This window comes from Heterodontus francisci, chromosome 24 (genome assembly GCF_036365525.1).
Source record: "Heterodontus francisci isolate sHetFra1 chromosome 24, sHetFra1.hap1, whole genome shotgun sequence".
Lineage (NCBI taxonomy): Eukaryota > Metazoa > Chordata > Chondrichthyes > Heterodontiformes > Heterodontidae > Heterodontus > Heterodontus francisci.
This window is the reverse complement of record NC_090394.1, coordinates 39,447,329-39,466,454: the sequence shown is the minus strand read 5'-3', so window position 1 is coordinate 39,466,454 and position 19,126 is coordinate 39,447,329. Positions and strand designations below refer to the sequence as shown.

The 19,126-nt window shown below is 43.6% G+C and overlaps 1 protein-coding gene across 6 annotated transcripts in view; it reads left to right on the top strand.

Moving 5' to 3' along the window:
• LOC137383323 (rho GTPase-activating protein 17-like) overlaps positions 1–19,126 on the top strand; it is a 207,832-nt gene that overhangs the window by 156,228 nt on the left and 32,478 nt on the right. For all 6 annotated transcript variants that reach the window (XM_068055997.1, XM_068055995.1, XM_068056000.1 and 3 more), the window contains 5 exons: positions 1,478–1,559; positions 4,529–4,609; positions 8,178–8,291; positions 13,011–13,102; positions 13,320–13,476. In XM_068055997.1, coding sequence (XP_067912098.1) covers positions 1,478–1,559; positions 4,529–4,609; positions 8,178–8,291; positions 13,011–13,102; positions 13,320–13,476 — 526 coding nt within the window. The remainder of the gene's footprint in view (positions 1–1,477; positions 1,560–4,528; positions 4,610–8,177; positions 8,292–13,010; positions 13,103–13,319; positions 13,477–19,126) is intronic.

Below are 19,126 nucleotides of genomic sequence, written 5' to 3'. Positions count from 1 at the left end.
TGCTGCCTTTGTCCTAGGCAGTGATATTCGTGGTTTGGCAGATGATGTCGAGAAAACCTTGGTGAGTGAGTGCAGTGCCTCTTGTAGATGGTATACAATCTAGCCATGATGCGCCAGTCATTGGGTGGGGGGGGGGTGGCGGGTGGGGAGTGCATTTTTAAGGTGGTGTATTGGATGTTAATCAAATGGGATAAAGGCCTGCTCAGGTCGGGAAATAGATCCCAACCCGAACCTGACTGAACCACAGCAGACCCGGCCCGAGTTCCTCCGATTTTGCCCCGAGCCCGACCCCGACTTGGCCCGACCAGACTATCCCTTTACTTACCTTCTGACTCGGAACCTCCAGGAAGCTGCAGCGCATGCATGATGACATCATAGTGACGTCACTGGCTCACTGCGCAGATTCGGTTTTGTCCCAGACTCCCAGCTCAGCTAAGTTTAAAAAAAAAAAAAAAAATTTCAATACTTACCAGCAGAGCACTTACCGTGTGTGTCCGGCCCGACTCGGCCCGGCCCAGCCTGGCCCGACCTGAGCCCAAAAGCCAGATCTGGGAGAGGGGCCCAACCTGGCGCATGTCGTCTGGTCCCGTTGGGTTCGGGTCGGGTAGCAGGCCTTTAAAATGGGCTGCTTTGTTCTGGATGGTGTCGAGCTTCTTGAGTGTTGGAGCTGCATTCATCCAGGCAAGTGGACTGTACTCCATCATACTCCTGGCTTGTGCCTTGTCAATGGTGGAAAGGCTCTGAGGAGTCAGGAGGTGAGTTACTTGCTGCAGAATACCCAGCCTCTGACCTGTTCTCGTAGCTACTGTATTTATGTGACTGGTCCAGTTAAGTGCCTGGTCACTGGCGACCCCCTGGATCTTGATGGTGGAGGAATTTGAAAATTTGTTGTGGTGGACACTGACATTTTAGGGTTGAAATGAAGTGGTTAAACTCAACTGCCGAATTAATGGATTTTAATTTTCCACACATTTCAACGGTATTAGACTCTTTGCCTAGAGCTGGGTGGGAATGGTGGAGAGGAATAATTTGGGGAAGAGCTAGCAAATTATCTTGACTGTTCTTTAGATTATAATCTCTCTCATTGTTTGGGAAGGCAACCATATTAGCAAATTGGAACACTGAAGCATTTTTGGGATAGAAACTAACAAATGGGACTGGTTGAGCAGTGTGCTGACAATATTCACTGGGTTCCCACATAAAGATAAGATACTTGGGAGAGCTATTGAAGGGCAGCTGGTGCCTGTGGAACCATGCCCTAGCATAAGTCAAAAACTTTTGTAAAGGGGCAGCATTGGAGTAATAATAATTACCCTCTTGTCTCATGCCCTGAGTCACAATTTATTGTCTTGCATTATTCATTATTGTATGTACTGTATATATTAAGCATCTAGCTCACAGAATAAATCATTGCCACATTTAAAGGTGCCTGATGAGTATCTTCTTACTGACTGTCTTGTTGTCTGTTTGCCTTCAGGTGCCTTGAAATCATATCTGAGAGAGCTGCCAGAACCTTTAATGACATTCGAGCTCTATGACGAGTGGGTCCAGGCTGCGAGGTGAGAACCATAGAAATAGAACCATAAAGTTACGGCACAGAAAGAGGCCATTCAGCGCTGGCTGAAAATAATAGCCGTCCATTCTAATCCCACATTCCAGCAGCTGGTCTGTACCCTAGCCTTTCAGGTGACTTCACTTCAGGTGCAGGTCCAGGTACCTTTTAGGTCATCCCTCAGCCTCCTCTGTTCGAAGGAAAACAACCCAAGCCTATCCAATCTTTTCTCATAACTGTAATCTTTAAGCCCTGACAGCATTCTTGTAAATCTCCTCTGTACTCTCTCCAGAGCAATTATGTCCTTCCTATAATGTGGTGACCAGAATTGTGCATAATACTTCAGCTGTGGCCTAACCAGCGTTTTATACAGTTCCAGCATGACATCCCTGCTTTTGTATTCTATACCTCGGCCAATAAAGGAAAGCATTCAATATACTTTCTTCACCACATTATCTACCTGTCCTGCCACCTTCAGGGAACTGTGGACATGCACTCCAAGGTGTCTACCCCTCTCAGTACCCTCCCGTTTATTGTGTATTCCCTTGCTTTGTTTGCCCTCCCCAAATGCTATACCTCACGCTTCTCCGGATTGAATTCCATTTGCCAATTTTCCACCCACTCAACCAAACCATTGATATCATTCTGGAGTCTCCAGCTATCCTCTTCACTATCGACTACACGGCCAATTTTTGTGTCATCTGCAAATTTCCCAATCATGCCTCCCACATTTAAGTCCAAATCATTAATATATACCACAAACAACAAGGGGCCCAACACTGAGCCCTGTGGCACGCCACTGGAAACCACATTCCATTCGCAAAAACATCTCTTGACCATTACCCTTTGTTTCCTGTCACTGAACCAATTTTGGATCCAACTCACCACATTTCCCTGTATTCCATGGGCTTTTTCTTTTCTGACCAGTCTGCCATGTGAGACCTTGTCAAATGCCTTACTAAAATCCATGTAAACAACATCCTCCTTGTTACTTCCTCAAAAAATTCAGTTAAGTTAGTAAGATATGATCTTCCCTTAACAAATCCATGCTGACTGTCCCTGATTAATCCATGCCTTTCTAAGTGACCATTTATTCTAGCTCTCAGAATTTATTCCACCATCGAGGTCAGACTGACCGGCCTATAATAATTTGGCCTATCCCTCACATCCTTTTTAAACAATGGTACCACGTTCACAGACCTCCAATCCTCTGGTACCTTGCCTGTATCTAGTGAGCATCCACTATTTTTTCCCTGGCTTCCTTTAGCAGCCTCGTCTACGATCCATTCGGCCCTGGTGATTTATTCACTTTCAAGGATGTCAGACCCTCTTGTACCTCCCCTCTCATTATGCTTGTCGTATCTAATATTTCACACTCATTCTCTTTAACTATAATGTCTGCATCATCCCCTTTGTGAAGACAGAGACAAAGTACTCAAGAACCTTGTCCACATCTTCTGCACCCATGCATAATTTACTTTGTACATCTGATAGGCCCTACTCTTTCCTCAGTTATCCTCTTGTTCTTAATGTACTGAAAAATCATGTTTGGATTTTCCTTGTTTTTACCTGCCAATATTTTTTCATGTCCTCTCTTTGCTTTCTTAATTTCCTTTTTTACTTCACCCCTGCACTTTCTATACTCCTCTAGACTTTCTAAAGTTTTAAGATATTTATGATAGTCATAAGCTTTCTTTTTTTGCGTTAACTTACCCTGTATGCTTCTAGATAACCGGGGGCTCTAGATTTGGCAGTACCACCTTTTTTCTTTGTGGGGACATGTCTACACTGTGCCCATAGAATTTAGCTTTTGAATGCCTCCCACTGGTTTGCCGCTAATTTTCCTTCAAGTGGCTGTACACAGTCCACTTTCACCAGATCACCTCTCAGCTTTGTAAAATTTGCCTTCCTCCAATTTAGAACTTTTACTCCTGTTCTATCTTTGTCCTTTTCCATAATAATGCTAAATCTAACTATATTATGGTCACTATCTCCAAAATGGTCACCCACTGCTACTTCATTCTCTTGCCCAGCTTCATTTCCTAAGACTAAACCTAGAATTGCACCCCCTCTCGGGCTTGTTACATGCTGGCTGAAAAGTTCTCTTGAATGCAGTTTAAGAATTTTGTGCCTTCTCTGCCCTTCACACTGTTTGCATCCCAGTTGATATTAGGGTAGTTGAAATCCCCAACTATTATAGCCCTATTGTTTTTGCAGTCATAAATTTGCCTACATATTTGTTGTTCTTTCTGCCTTTCACTATTTGGGGGTCTATAGTGCACTCCTAGTAGTGTGGCTGCCCCTTTTTCATTTCTGAGCTCAACCCATATGGCCTCATTTGATGATTCATTTAGCATATCATCCTTCCTCACACCTGTAATTGGTTCTTTAGCTAATAATGCTACACCCCCTCCTTTTTTATTCCCCCTTACTATCCTGCCTGAAAACTCTATATCCAGGGATGTTGAGCTGCCATTTTTGCCCTTCTTTAAGCCAAGTTTCCATTATAGCAATGATATGCTGCCAAGTGTCTATCCTTGCCCTCAGCTTATCGGCTTTATTTGCTATACTCCTTGCATTTAAATAAATATCTTTTAACACTGCTAAATTCCTGTTCTGTATATCTTTTAACCTTTGCTTCTTCTGTCTTTGAGTCATTCGCTAATTTTCTGCCTCCCATTCCCTGCTCTGACTTTGTCCTATCTGAATCTGCTCTCAGGTTCCCATCCCCCTGCCAATCTAGTTTCAACCATCCCCAACAGCACTAGCAAATCTTTTTGCAAGGATTTTCGTCCCAGTCATTAATGAGGACTAAGCACATCACTTTGCATCATGTTACACTTGTGTTTCATACAATGTTGTTTTTGTGAAAATAAAGTGAGGACATGTTACTGTTGAAATAATGCGTCCCTCCCGGTTGCTGAACTGACAATTTCCCAATGAACACTAACTGTCTTTAGTTCTATTCTGTCATAGTGTACCAGAACCAGACAAGAAATTACAAGCCCTCTGGGTAACATGCAACAAAATGCCAAAGTTAAACAGTTCCAACTTCAGGTATGTGTTCTCGGTCTTAAAATGAAACCTATGGAAATGATGTGCTTCACTTGAGACTTGACCACTGTTACTGATCAACAATGAAACAAACAAGACATTCTTGTAAATATTAATTTTTTAAAAATTCTATTTCCTACAGCCATACTGTTTCCCTCAATTATATAATTGAGATCAGATCTCATCATACAATGCAGATACAAAAATCTAGTGGTAATGGTAATGGATTAGCAAGCTAGATGTTGTGAATTTCCTACTTTACAACAGTAACTGCACATTAAGTACTTCATTCGCTGTAAAGCGCTTTGGGATGCCCTGAGGTCGTGAGAGGTGCTCTAGAAATGCTTTTTTTTCCTTCTAAATCCCACCATGGCAAGTTGTGAAATTGAGCTCAATAAATCTGGTAATCCATGGGCATGAAAACTAACATTGTTGTAAAAACCCAATTTATTAATGTCTTGTTGGGAAGAGAACCTGCTACTCTGTCTGCTCTGACCAACATGTGACTTCAACCCCACACTACGTGGTCAACTCTGCTTAATTTCAACTAAATACTGCCAAAAATAAAACTAATGGTATGATGAAGGGGTTATCCCCATAATTATTTCCATTAAAATGATTTGGGGAGGAGCAGTGTAGCCCCACAATGCCATTTCCATTGAAATGTAAAAGGAAGGGGTAAGTGGTTTCCATGGCAAGGGCTGGAGGTGAGTTCCAGATTATATTGTCCATTAAAATAAATGGCATGGAGAGAAGTTTAATAACATTGCCAAGTCAATCATCCACACTAATACAGGGGAATGGACTCATTTGAGTTGGGAGCAGATTTTCATTTTTGCTGTTTGAGTGTTTCCTGAAGTGGTGTGTTGTATTTGGGGCTCATCCATGAATATTGTACCCTGTTTGAGGTTACCTTGTAGGTATTGTTATGATCCTGTAGTTTTGTTTTCTGGGAAGAATGCGGTGTGCCTTTATGGCTGGGAAAGGAGCAGTACAGCTTTAAGGCAACAAACTCCAGGGACTGGTTGCCTCAGGATACAGCCACTCAGACTGAGGATCGAGAGATACATTGTTGCTGATTGACATTTGAAACTAGTTGAAAAACTGGCATTTGAGACACAGTTAACAGAGGCAAACACAGACTGTCAGCCAGCAGATACTGAAGGAAAAGAAAGCTCTTTCTTGGTTTATTTAAACCCTATTTATTATGCTCTCAGAATTCTGATGTCAAGCCAGATTAATTTCTTAAAAGAAAATAACCAATTCCTTTAACTACTGAACTGTAATTGTTGAAATTCATCGCTGGAAAAGAAAAGCATCAATTCAACTACTGAACTGCACTACGCACTGTTCTACTGTTGAAGATTTTTTTTTCCCCATCGGACGGCTGTGAGGACTTCAAGCAACCTTGGACTATTCCACATTGGAAGATTTCACTTCGGCAGGAGCGTAAATATGCAAGGACAATAATGTTTTCTATTTTAAATGTTGTTTATATCTTAGTGGTTAAGAATTTAGTTTTCTCATTAAACAGTTAATTTGTTGATCTAAAGACACCTGGTTTGGTTAGCCTCATTCAGGGGTTAATAGATGGTACAATTTGGCTGGGCCTTACTTTAACTTGGAGAGTTTAAAATGATATGTTAGGCAATCTGTGAAGGGATGGGACTGAATCAACAGTGCGTTTCCCCCACCACAATCAGAATCATATATTTTGATTGAGGGCTTTGACTTGAGCTCGTAACAGTATTGTGCCCTGTTTGATGTATCTCTTTTGTGGTCGATCTATGGCTTCCCTGTGGGCTTTGTGCCCTTTTTGGAAAGGGCTCCTGGATGGGCACAATGTCCTGTTTTGGCGTGGTGAGAGCTCCCCATTAGGTCCCATGTCTGTTTGTGGCAGCTTCCTGTTGGACAATCCATATTTGGGCAACTCTTCACTCCCTACTCAAATGTCTCACGAGTCCATTCCCCTTCGTTATTGTGGATGATTAACTTGACAGTGTTACTAAGCTTATCTCCATGCCATTTATTTTATGGACAGTATAATCTGGGACTCACCCCCAGCCCTTGCCATGGAGGCCACTTCCCCCTTCATTTTTCATTGTAATGGAAATGGCATTGTGGGGCTAACCTGCTCCTCCCCAGTTCATTTCAATGGAAATAATTGTGGGGATAACCCTTTAATCATAGAAAGTATACGGCACCGAAAGAGGCCACTTGGTCCATAGTGTCTGCGCTGGCCAAAAACCGAGCCACCCAGCTTAATTCCATCTTCCAGCATTTGGTCTGTTGCCCTGCAGATTACAGCACTTGAGGTGCATATCCAGATACCTTTCAGGCAGTGAGTTCCAGAACTACACCACCCTCTGGGTGAAAAACGTTTTCCTCATCTCCCCTCTTATTTTTCCGCCAATCACTTTAAATCTATAATAAAAGCAAAATACTGCAGATGTTGGAAATCTGAAATAAAAATAAGAAATACTGGAAATACTCAGTAGGTCTGGCAACATCTGTGGATAGAGAATCAGAGTTAACATTTCTCTCTCTCTCCATAGATGCTGCCAGACCTGCTGAGTATTTCCAGCATTTCTTGTTCTTATTTCACTTTAAATCTGTGCCCCCGAGTCACCGACCTCTCTGCGAAGGTAATTAGGCCCTTCACTTCCACTCTATCCAGGCCCCTCAAAATTTTGTACATCTTAATCCGATCTCCCCTCAGCCTTCTCTGTTCCAAGGAGAACAACCCCAGTCTTTCCTCATAGCTGCATTTTTCCAGTCCTGGCCACATCCTCGTAAATCTCCTCTGTACCCTCTCTACTGCAGTTACATCCTTTCTGTAATGAGGTGACCAGAACTGCACACAGTACTCAAGTTGTGAGCTAACCAATGATTTATACAGTTCCAGCATAACCTCCCTGTTCTTGTATTCTATACCTCGACTAATAAAGGAAAGGATTCCATATGTCTTCTTAACCCCCTTATCATTCTATCCTGCTACCTTCAGGGATCTGTGGACATTTTCTCCAAGGTCCCTCGCTTCCTCTACTCAGTATTTTCCCATTAATCATGTATCCCTTTGCCTTGTTTGACCTCCCCAAATGCATCACCTCACCCTTCTCCGGGTTGAATTCCATTTGCCACTTTCCTGCCCATCTGACCAGGCCATCAATATCTTCCTGCAGCCTACAGCTAGCTTCCTCACTGTCTACCACACGGCCAATCATTCCATTAGTTTTTCTTTTGGTAGTATTTAGTTGAAATTAATTTGAAAGTTAACTACCTTGTACCTTGGTTGGTGCTTTGTTTGGTGATGTCAGTGTATGTAAATAATTTGATTCAATATTTTCTGCAGGGCTCCTGGGATTTAATTGTATTCACTGAGTACTCTCCTACAGGGTTATGAGAAGAATCTGAAGAATTGTGAAGTTAATAAAATCTTCTGTAATGGACATGATAAAGATGAACACTAGGAAATTAAGTGAAAGATATTTGTGTTCAGAAACATGAGCATTCAATGCAAAATAGAGATGTCTTCAGAGATGTAACCCAAATTGTTGTCTTTGCTGAACAGGTATCTTATAAAATTTCTCTCAAAACTTGCACAGTATAGTGACATCAACAAAATGACTCCTAGCAACATTGCAATTGTATTGGGGCCCAACCTACTGTGGGCTAAGAATGAAGGGTAAGTATTAATGGAGCCAAAGTTAATTTAACACTTTCTCTGGAACACTGATTCCTACTTTAAAACCAAGATATTTTAGGAGTAAATCATAGCAACTAGCACAAGGATATTACAAAGAAATCTATGGATGAGATGATCAAGCTCACTGTTATTGGATTATTCATTGTTCCCAATGACATTCCCTTTCTCTCACCCTAGACTTGAACTGTATCTCCTCTGGTTGCTAATGTCTCTCCACACTATGAATGTATGATCAGTATTTCCAATCTCAATGTACAGCGCATATTGAGACATGCACTAGGCTGAGTAGAATCATATTGAAGGGGCTAGGTGTTTAAATCTATTTTTAATGCTGTTACTTTCTGCTTTCCAGAAGAGCATCTGCTTTATTCTTTACTTTTGAATTCTTCTATATGCTAATATTCTCTCCTAAATGCACTGACTCCTTGCTGGGGTGCAGTTCCATGGCACCAGTTCTGTTCCCTTGCCCAAGAGGCCATTCTTCATGTGTGTGTGGAGGGTTTTTGATTGTGGCAGAGTCAGAACTTAACTCGATCCTATTTGTGTATATACAGTACCAGCAAAGGTCACTGAAAAATAATTGGGGTTGAGACTGAGCTGCTTGAACCCACAACCAATGAATCAGATCAAAGTTCTGCCACATCCAGTTGTGAATGGTGGTAGACAATTATATGGGAGGAAGAAGCTCCACAGACATCCCCATTCTCAGTGATGGCAGAGTCCAACACGTCAGTGCAAAGACCAAGGCTGAAATGTTTGCAACCATATTCAACCAGAAGTGCCAATTCAATTTACTGAAGGTAAAATCAAGCAACGACTGAGTGCACTGAATGCGGCAAAGGCTATGGGCCCTGACAACATCCCAGTTGTAGTGCTGAAGACATGCACTCCAGAACAAGCCGTACCCCTAGCCAAGCTGTTCCAGTACAGCTATAATGCTGCCATCAACCTGATAATGTGGAAACTTTCCCAAGTAGATCATATTGACAAAAAGCAAGACAAATCCAATCTGGACAATTGCCGTTCCTTCAGTCTACACTCTGTCTATCAGCCAAGTAATGGAAGGTGTCATCAACAGTGCTATCAAGCGGCACTTACTCACCAATAACCTGCTCGCTGACACTCAGTTTGGGTTCCACCAGGACCACTCAGCTCCAGGTCTCATTACAGCCTTGGTTCAAACGTGGACAGAAGAGCTGAATTCTCTGAGTCAGGTGAAAGTGACTGCACCTTTACATCAAAGCAGCATTTGACCAAGTGTGGCATCAAGGAGCCCTAGTAAAATTGCAGTCTCTGTGAATCAGGGAAAACTCTGCTGGCTGGAGTCATACCTAGTTGCGGTTGTTGGAGCCCCAGGACATTGCTGCATGAGTTTCTCTGGGCCGTGTCCTAGGCCCAACCACCTTCAGCTGCTTCATCAATGACCTTCCCTCTGTCATAAGGTCAGAAATGCGAATGTTCACTGCGCAATGTTCAGTTCCATTCGGAACTGCTCAGATAATTAAGCAGTCCGTATCGGCCTGCAGTAAGACCTGGACAGCATTCAGGTATGGGCTGATAAGTGGCATTCGTACCATGCAAGTGTCTGGCAACATCTCCAACAAGAGAGAATCTAACAATCGCAGGAGGACCTATTAGCTGTATTAGCGGGCTCAAAGTTGGATAAGTCCCCATGCCCAGATGAGATGTATCCCAGGTTGCTATGTGAGGCAAGGGAGGAGATAGCAGGGGCTCTGACACCAATTTTCAAATCCTCTCTGGCCACAGGAGAGGTACCAGAGGACTGGAGGACAGCGAATGTCGTACCATTATTCAAGAAGGGTAGCAGGGATAAAGCAGGTAATTATAGGCCTGTGAGTCTAACGTCCGTGATAAGGAAATTATTGGAAAAAATTCTGAGAAACAGGATTAATCTCCACTTGGAGAGGCAGGGATTAATCAGGGATAGTCAGCATGGCTTTGTCAGGGGGAGATCATGTTTAACAACTTTGAATTTTTTGAGGAGGTGACTAGATGTGTAGATGAGGGCAGAGTAGTTGATGTAGTCTACATGGACTTCAGCAAGCCTGTTGATAAGGTCCCGTATGGGCGATTGGTTAAGAAGGTAAGAGCCCATGGGATCCAGGGTAATTTGGCAAATTGGATCCAAAATTGGCTTAGTGGCAGGGGGCAGAGGATGATGGTCGAGGGTTGTTTTTGTGAATGGAGGCCTGTGACCAGTGGTGTATCGCAGGGATCGGTGCTGGGACCCTTACTGTTTGTAGTGTACATTAATGATTTAGACGTGAATATAGGAGGTATGATCAGTAAGTTCGCAGACGACACGAAAATTGGTGGTGTTGTAAATAGTGAGGAGGAAAGCCTTAGATTACAGGATGATATAGTTAGGCTGGTAAGATGGGTGGAACAGTGGCAGATGGAATTGAATCCTGAGAAGTGTGAGGTGATGCATTTTGGGAGGACTAACAAGGCAAGGGAATATACAATGGATGGTAGGACCCTAGGAAGTACAGAGGATCAGAGGGACCTTGTGCTGCTTGTCCATAGATCACTGAAGGCAGCAGCACAGGTAGATAACGTGGTTAGGAAGGCATACGGGATACTTGATTTTATTAGCCGAGGCATAGAATATAAGGGCAGGGAGGTTATGTTAGAGCTGTATAAAATGCTAGTTAGGCCACAGCTGGAGTACTGTGTACAGTTCTGGTCACCACACTATAGGAAGAATGTGATTGCACTGGAGAGGGTGCAGAGGAAATTCACCAGGATGTTCTGAAGAAGGGTCACTGACCTGAAACATTAAATCTGCTTCTCTCTCCACAGATGCTGCCAGACCTGCTGAGTATTTCCAGCATTTCCTGGTTTTACTAGGATGTTGCCTGGGCTGGAGCATTTCAGTTATGAAGAGAGAGGGGGAGCTGATTGAGGTTTACAAAATTATGGGGGGCATTGATAGGATAGATAGGAAGAAACTTTTTCCCTTAGCAGAGGGGTCAATAACCAGGGGGCAAATATTAAGGTAAAGGGCAGGAGGTTTAGAGGGGAGTTGAGGAAAGAAATTTTCACCCAGAGGGTGGTTGGAATCTGGAACACACTGCCTGAAGGGGTGGTAGAGGCAGGAATCCTCACAACATTTAAGAAGTATTTAGATGAGCATTTGAAACACCATAGCATACAAGCGCAGGCACGTTGGGCCGAAGGATCTGTTTCTGTGCTGTAAAACTCTATGACTCTATCTCCACATGACATTCAATAGGATTACCATCGTTGAATATCCCATCATCAGCATCCTGGGGTTACCATTGACCAAGAACTTAACTGGACCGCCATATAAATACTGTGGCTAGAAGAGCAGGTCAGAAGCTGGGAATTCTGCGACGATTAACTCACCTCCTGACTCCCCTAAGCCTGTCTACCATCTACAAGGCACAAGTCAAGAATGTGATGGAACACTCCCCATTTGTCTGGATGAGAGCAGGTTGAACGGCATTCGAAGCTCAACACCATCCAGGGCAAAGCAGTCCACTTGATTGGCACCCCATGTACCGCCTTAAACATTCACTCCCTCTACCACCGGTGCAGTGGCAGCAGTGTGTACCATCTACAAGAGGCACTGCAGCAACCCACAACTTCTGCCATCTAGGGGAACAAAGCCAGATGGCAAATGGGAACACCACCATCTCCAAGTTCCCCTCCAAGTCACACACCATCCTAACTTGGGAATATATTGGTGTTCCTTCACTGTCGCTCAGTCAAAGTCTTGGAACTTCCTCCCTCACAGCACTGTGGTTGTACCTACATCATATGGACTGTAGTGGTTCAAAAAGGTGGCTCACCACCACCTTCTCGAGGACAAATAGGGATGGGCAATAAATGATGGCCTTGTCAGTGACACACACATCCTCTGAACGAATTTTTAAAAAAACTTTTGCTATCCTGAGAGGCTAAGGTTAATTGTAAGAATACTCTTATCCCAACTGAATCACCTAATGCAGCACAGATCATGGATCTGATTGTGACCTTTATGGTCTATGTGATTAGCTACTTATTGTCTTAACTACCTGATCATGAAGCATCTATCTGTTCCACCTTTTAATTTTTTTTTAATTTGTGTGTACCACACCTACGTCTGACCAGCCCCATTAGCCTGTAGCAACCTGTAATCTGTATAGACTTCATATCTAGTAAGGTCTGTCCCTCTAATACACTGTTGCAGAAATGTGAGCAAGTAGCAGGGAGACTGAACATACAGTGATAACTCATGCTGGTGTGAGCAGGGTGATGGGAACATACACACACACATGTATCAGGTTGAATCAAACGTAGCTATAGCTGTAGGAGCAGCTTCTTGGCTTCTGATCATTTAATTTATTTAAGCTACTTTGGTTATGTTGACAGTTCTGTATTGACAAGCACAGCGTTGTCCGAGAAGCTCCTTCAATAGAGCTCTCAATATAGCTCATTAATATGTTGATATTATAGTGGCAAACCTCAGGAACACTTATGAATTTAATAAAAATTGGCTATAGTACAAATTTGGGTAAAATCCACAAATCCCACTTAGTGTATATTTATTTCTGTGTCCTCAGAGGAATATCGCATTCTTAAAATCTGCATGCACATAACATGCAATTGACAGTTTTGGAATATCCATTATGAACAAACATTTATAAAAAGCACCTTTTTTTTCCTTCTAAGAACGCTTGCAGACTTGGCCGCAGCTACCTCTGTCCATGTAGTTACGATCATTGAACCAATCATTCAGCATGCAGACTGGTTCTTCCCAGATGGTAAGTACTAGTTGGTGTCACCTTTTGTACCAGTTTGTTTGGCAATATAGTTACGTGCAATGTTAATTCTGCCATTTCTTTTCACAGATTCACTAACTTGTGAATTGCTACCTTAGTAGTTTCTTTTGAACTGATTTAGAGACTGCTGTGCTGCACTTGGAAGTTTTTACTTCTTTACAGGAAAGAATTCTACTAACCTTTTTACTGTTTTTGACAGACCTAGATTTCAATGTGTCAGGCATGTTTGCGCCAATGACTCCTGCCAATCACCTTAATAATCTGTCCATATTTGGAGGTGACTATGACAGTAGCACGCTGGAGAGGAAGAGGCCTGTAAGTGTGGCAGTAGTTGAAGATATACTGAAAAAAGAGAGGTATGTTTGCATGTATGAAAGAAACAACTTGAATTTATGTATGATTTATGAGTAGTTTATGGGCCCCCTAACAATAGTTATACTATTGAACAGAGTACTTAAGAATTAAGACAATCTTGTAACAAAGGCAATGAAATAATTATGGCAGGCTTCAGTCTTCATGGAGACTGGGCAAATCAAATTGGCAAAAGTAGTTTGGAGGACGAGTTCATGGAATGCATGTGGGACAGTTTTCTGGAACAATGCGTTGTAGAAACAACCATGGAGAAGGTTATTTTAGATCTTGTGTAATGAAACAGGGTTAATCTCATAGTAAGGGATCCTCTGGGGAATATGATAGAATTTCACATTGAGTTTGAGAGTGACGTACATAAGACCGACACTGGAGCATTAAACTTAAATAAAACCAATTACATAGGTATGAGGGGGCACGTTGGCTACGGTAGGTCAGGAAATTAAATTAAAAAGTATAACGGTAGATAAGCAATGGCAAACATTGAAACAAGTATTGCATAATTCTCAATGAATATACATTTTAATGAGAAATTTAAAAAGCTGAGAAAATGATCCATCTCTGGCGAACTGAAGAAGTTAAAGATTGTATTGGGTTAAAAGAAGAGGCTGATAATGCGGAGAGTAGTAGTAAACCTGAGGATTGGGAGAGATAAAAACCAGCGAGGATGACCAAAAATTGACAGAGTGAGAAAATAGAATGTGAGCATATACAAGCAAGAAATATAAAAACAGATTGAAAGAGCTCCTGTAAGTATGCAAAAAGAGGGTAGCGAAAGTAAGTGTGTGTCCCTTGCAAGCTGAGACAGGAGAAATTATAGTGGGAAATAAGGAAATGGCGGCGATGTTAAACAAATATTTTGTGTCTGTCTTGACAGTAGAAGACACAAAAAAGTAGTAGGGAACCAAGGATCTAATGAGAGTGAGGAGCCAAAAGTAATAAATATTAGTAAATAAAAAGCATCAGAGAAATTAATGGGTCTGAAAAGCCAACAAATCTGCTGGACCTGAAGGTTGTAGAGATAGTGGATGCAGTCGTTGCGATTTTCCAAAATTCCCTTTTCTGGAACAGTCCTGAGCGATTGGAAGATTGCAAACATAATTCTACTCAAGAGGGAAGGTAAAGAGGAAACTGATATTTACATGCCAGTTAACCTGAAATCAGTCATCCAGGAAAATGCTGGAATTCATTTTAAGGAAGTGGTAATAGGGCACATTGTCTAATCATATTATGATTCTCTGAGTCAACATGGTTATCTGAAAGCAAAGTGGTGTTCTGACAGATCTATTAAGTTTTTTGAGGATTTTTTTTATTCATTCATGGGATGTGGGCATCGCTGTCCAGGCCAGCATTTATTGCCCATCCCGAATTACCCTTGGGAAGGTGCTGGTGAGCTGCTTTCTTGAACCGCTGCAGTCCATGGGAGGTAGGTACACCCACAGTGTTGTTAGGAAGGGAGTTCGAGGATTTTGACCCAGCGACAATGAAGGAATGGCGATATAGTTCCAAGTCAGGATGGTGTATCACTTGGAGGGGAACTTGCAGATGGTGGTGTTCCCATGCATTTGTCGCCCTTGTCCTTCTAGTTGGTAGAGGTCGTGGGTTTGGAAGGTGCGGTCTAAGGAGTCTTGGTGCGTTGCTGCACTGCATCTTGTAGATGGTACACACTGCTGCCACTTTGTGTCGGTGGTGGAGGGAGTGAATGTTTGTGGATGGGGTGCAAATCAAGCAGACTGCTTCGTCGTGGATGGTGTCGAGCTTCTTGAGGGTTGTTGGAGCTGCACCCATCCAGGCAAGTGGAGAGTATTCCATCACACTCCTGACTTATGCTTTGTAGATGGTGGACAGGCTTTGGGGAGTCAGGAGGTGAGTTACTCGCTGCAGGATTCCTAGCCTCTGACCTGCTCTTGTAGCCACGGTATTTATATGGCTATTCCAGTTCAGTTTCTGGTCAATGGTAGCCCCTAGGATGATAGTGGGGAATTCAGTGATGGTAATGCCATTGAATGTCAAAGGGAGATGGTTAGATTCTCTCTTGTTGGAGATGGTCATTGCCTGGCACTTGTGTGGCACGCATATTACTTGCCACTTATCAGCCCAAGCCTGGATATTGTCCAGGCCTTGCTGCATTTCTACACAACGAACAAAAAACAGTACAGCACAGGAACAGGCCATTCGGCCCACTAAGCCTGCGCCGATCTTGATGCCTGCCGAAACAAACTCCTTCTGCACTTCCGGGGCCCATATCCCTCTATTCCCTTCCTATTCATATATTTGTCAAGATGTCTCTTAAATGTCGCTATCGTATCTGCTTCCACCACCTCCCCTGGCAGCAAGTTCCAGGCACTCACCACCCTCTGTGTAAAAAAACTTGCCTCGCACATCCCCTCTAAACTTTGCCCCTCGCACCTTAAACCTATGTCCCCTAGTAACTGACTCTTCCACCCTGGGAAAAAGCTTCTGACTATCCACTCTGTCTGTGCCGCTCATAACTTTGTAAACCTCTATCATGTCGCCCCTCCACCTCCGTCGTTCCAGTGAAAACAATCCGAGTTTTTCCAACCTCTCCTCATAGCTGATGCCCTCCAGACCAGGCAACATCCTGGTAAACCTCCTCTGTACCCTCTCCAAAGCCTCCACATCCTTCTGGTAGTGTGGCGACCAGAATTGCACGCAATATTCGAAGTGTGGCCTAACTAAAGTTCTGTACAGCTGCAACGTGACTTGCCAATTTTTATACTCTATACCCCGACCGATGAAGGCAAGCATGCCGTATGCCTTCTTGACTACCTTATCCACCTGCGTTGCCACTTTCAGTGACCTGTGGACCTGTACGCCCAGATCTCTCTGCCTGTCAATACTCCGAAAGGTTCTGCCATTTACTGTATACCTCCCACCTGCATTAGACCTTCCAAAATGCATTACCTCACATTTGTCCGGATTAAACTCCATCTGCCATTTCTCCGCCCAAGTCTCCAACCGATCTATATCCTGCTGTATCCTCTGACAATCCTCATCATTATCCGCAACTCCACCAACCTTTGTGTCATCCGCAAACTTACTAATCAGAGCAGCTACATTTTCCTCCAAATCATTTATATATACTACAAACAGCAAAGGTCCCAGCACTGATCCCTGCGGAACACCACTAGTCACATCCCTCCATTCAGATAAACACCCATCTACTGTTACCCTCTGTCTTCTGTGACTGAGCCAGTTCTGTATCCATCTTGCCAGCTCACCTCTGATCCCGTGTGACTTCACCTTCTGCACCAGTCTGCCATGCGGGACCTTGTCAAAGGCTTTACTAAAGTCCATATAGACAACATACACCGCCCTTCCCTCATCAATCATCTTCGTCACTTCCTCAAAAAACTCAATCAAATTAGTAAGACACGACCTTCCCTTCACAAAACCATGCTGTCTCTCGCTGATAAGTTCGTTTGTTTCCAAATGGGAGTAAATCCTGTCCCGAAGAATCCTCTCTAATAATTTCCCTACCACTGACGTAAGGCTCACCGGCCTATAATTTCCTGGATTATCCTTACCACCCTTCTTAAACAAAGGAACAACATTGGCTATTCTCCAGTCCTCTGGGACCTCACCTGTAGCCAATGAGGATGCAAAGATATCTGTCAAGGCCCCAGCAATTTCTTCCCTTGCCTCCTTCAGTATTCTAGGGTAGATCCCATCAGGCCCTGGGGACTTATCTACCTTAATGCTTTGCAAGACACCCAACACCACCTCCTTTTTCATAATGAGATGACTGAGACTATCTGCACTCCCTTCCCTAGGCTGATCATCCACCAAGTCCTTCTCCTTGGTGAATACTGATGCAAAGTACTCATTTAGCACCTCACCTATTTCCTCTGGTTCCACGCATAGATTCCCATCTCTGTCCTTGAGTGGGCCAACCCTTTCCCTGGTTACCCTCTTGCTCTTTATATATGTATAAAAAGCCTTGGGATTTTCCTTAATCCTGTTTGCCAATGACTTTTCATGACCCCTTTTAGCCCTCCTAACTCCTTGCTTAAGTTCCTTCCTACTGTCTTTATATTCCTCAAGTGCTTCATCTGTTCCTAACCTTCCAGCCCTTACAAATGCTTCCTTTTTCTTTTTGACTAGGGTCACAATATCCCGTGTTATCCAAGCTTCCCAAAACTTGCCAAACTTGTCTTTCTTCCTCACAGGAACATGCTGGTCCTGGATTCTAATCAGCTGACGTTTGAAAGACTCCCACATGTCAGATGTTGATTTACCCTCAAACAGCCGCCCCCAATCTAAATTCTTCAGTTCCTGCCTAATATTGTTGTAATTAGCCTTCCCCCAATTTAGCACCTTCACCCGAGGACTACTCTTATCCTTATCCACAAGTACCTTAAAACTTATGGAATTATGGTCACTGCTCCCGAAATGCTCCCCCACTGAAACTTCGACCACTTGGCCGGGCTCATTCCCCAATACCAGGTCCAGAATGGCCCCATCTACATGCTGTTTCAAGAAGCCCTCCTGGATGCTCCTCTCAAATTCTGCCCCATCCAAGCCCCTAGCACTAAGTGAATCCCAGTCAATATTGGGGAAGTTAAAATCACCCACCACTACAACCCTGTTACCTTTACATCTTTCCAAAATCTGTCTACATATCTGCTCCTCTACCTCCCGCTGGCTGTTGGGAGGCCTGTGGAAAACCCCCAACATCGTGACTGCACCCTTCCTATTCCTGAGCTCCACCCGTATTGCCTCGCTGCATGACCTCTCTGAGGTGTCCTCCCGCAGTACAGCTGTGATATTCTCCTTAACCAGTAATGCAACTGCCCCACCCCTTTTACATCCCCCTCTATCCCGCCTGAAGCTTCTAAAGCCTGGAACATTTAGCTGCCAATCCTGCCCTTCCCTCAACCAAGTCTCTGTAATAGCAACAACATCATATTTCCAAGTACTAATCCAAGCTCTCAGTTCATCTGCCTTACCTGTTATACTTCTCGCATTGAAACAAATGCACTTCAGACCACCAGTCCTGCTGTGCTCAGCAACATCTCCCTGCCTGCTCTTCCACTTAGTCCTACTGGCCTTATTTACTATGTCCTCCTCATTTACTTCACTAGCTGCCCTACTGCTCTGGTTCTCACTTCCCTGCCACGCTAGTTTAAACCCTCCCGAGTGACGCTAGCAAACCTTGCAGCCAGGATATTAGTGCCCTTCCAGTTTAGATGCAACCCGTCCTTCTTGTACAGGTCCCATCTGTCCCTGAAGAGAGTCCAATGGTCCAGATATCTGAAACCCTCCCTTCTACACCAGCTGCTCAGCCACGTGTTTAGCTGCACTATCTTCCTATTTATAGCCTCACTGGCACGTGGCACAGGGAGTAATCCAGAGATTACAACCCTCGAGGTCCTGTTTTTTAACTTACTTCCTAAACTCCCCCTGCAGTACCTCATCACTCTTCCTGCCTATGTCATTAGTACCGATGTGTACCACAACCTCTGGCTGTTCACCCTCCCCTTTCAGAATGCCCTCTGTCCGTTCAGAGACATCCTTGACCCTGGCACCAGGGAGGCAACATACCTTCCTGGAGTCTCTTTCACATCCACAGAAGCGCCTATCTGTGCCCCTGACTATAGAGTCCCCTATAACTAT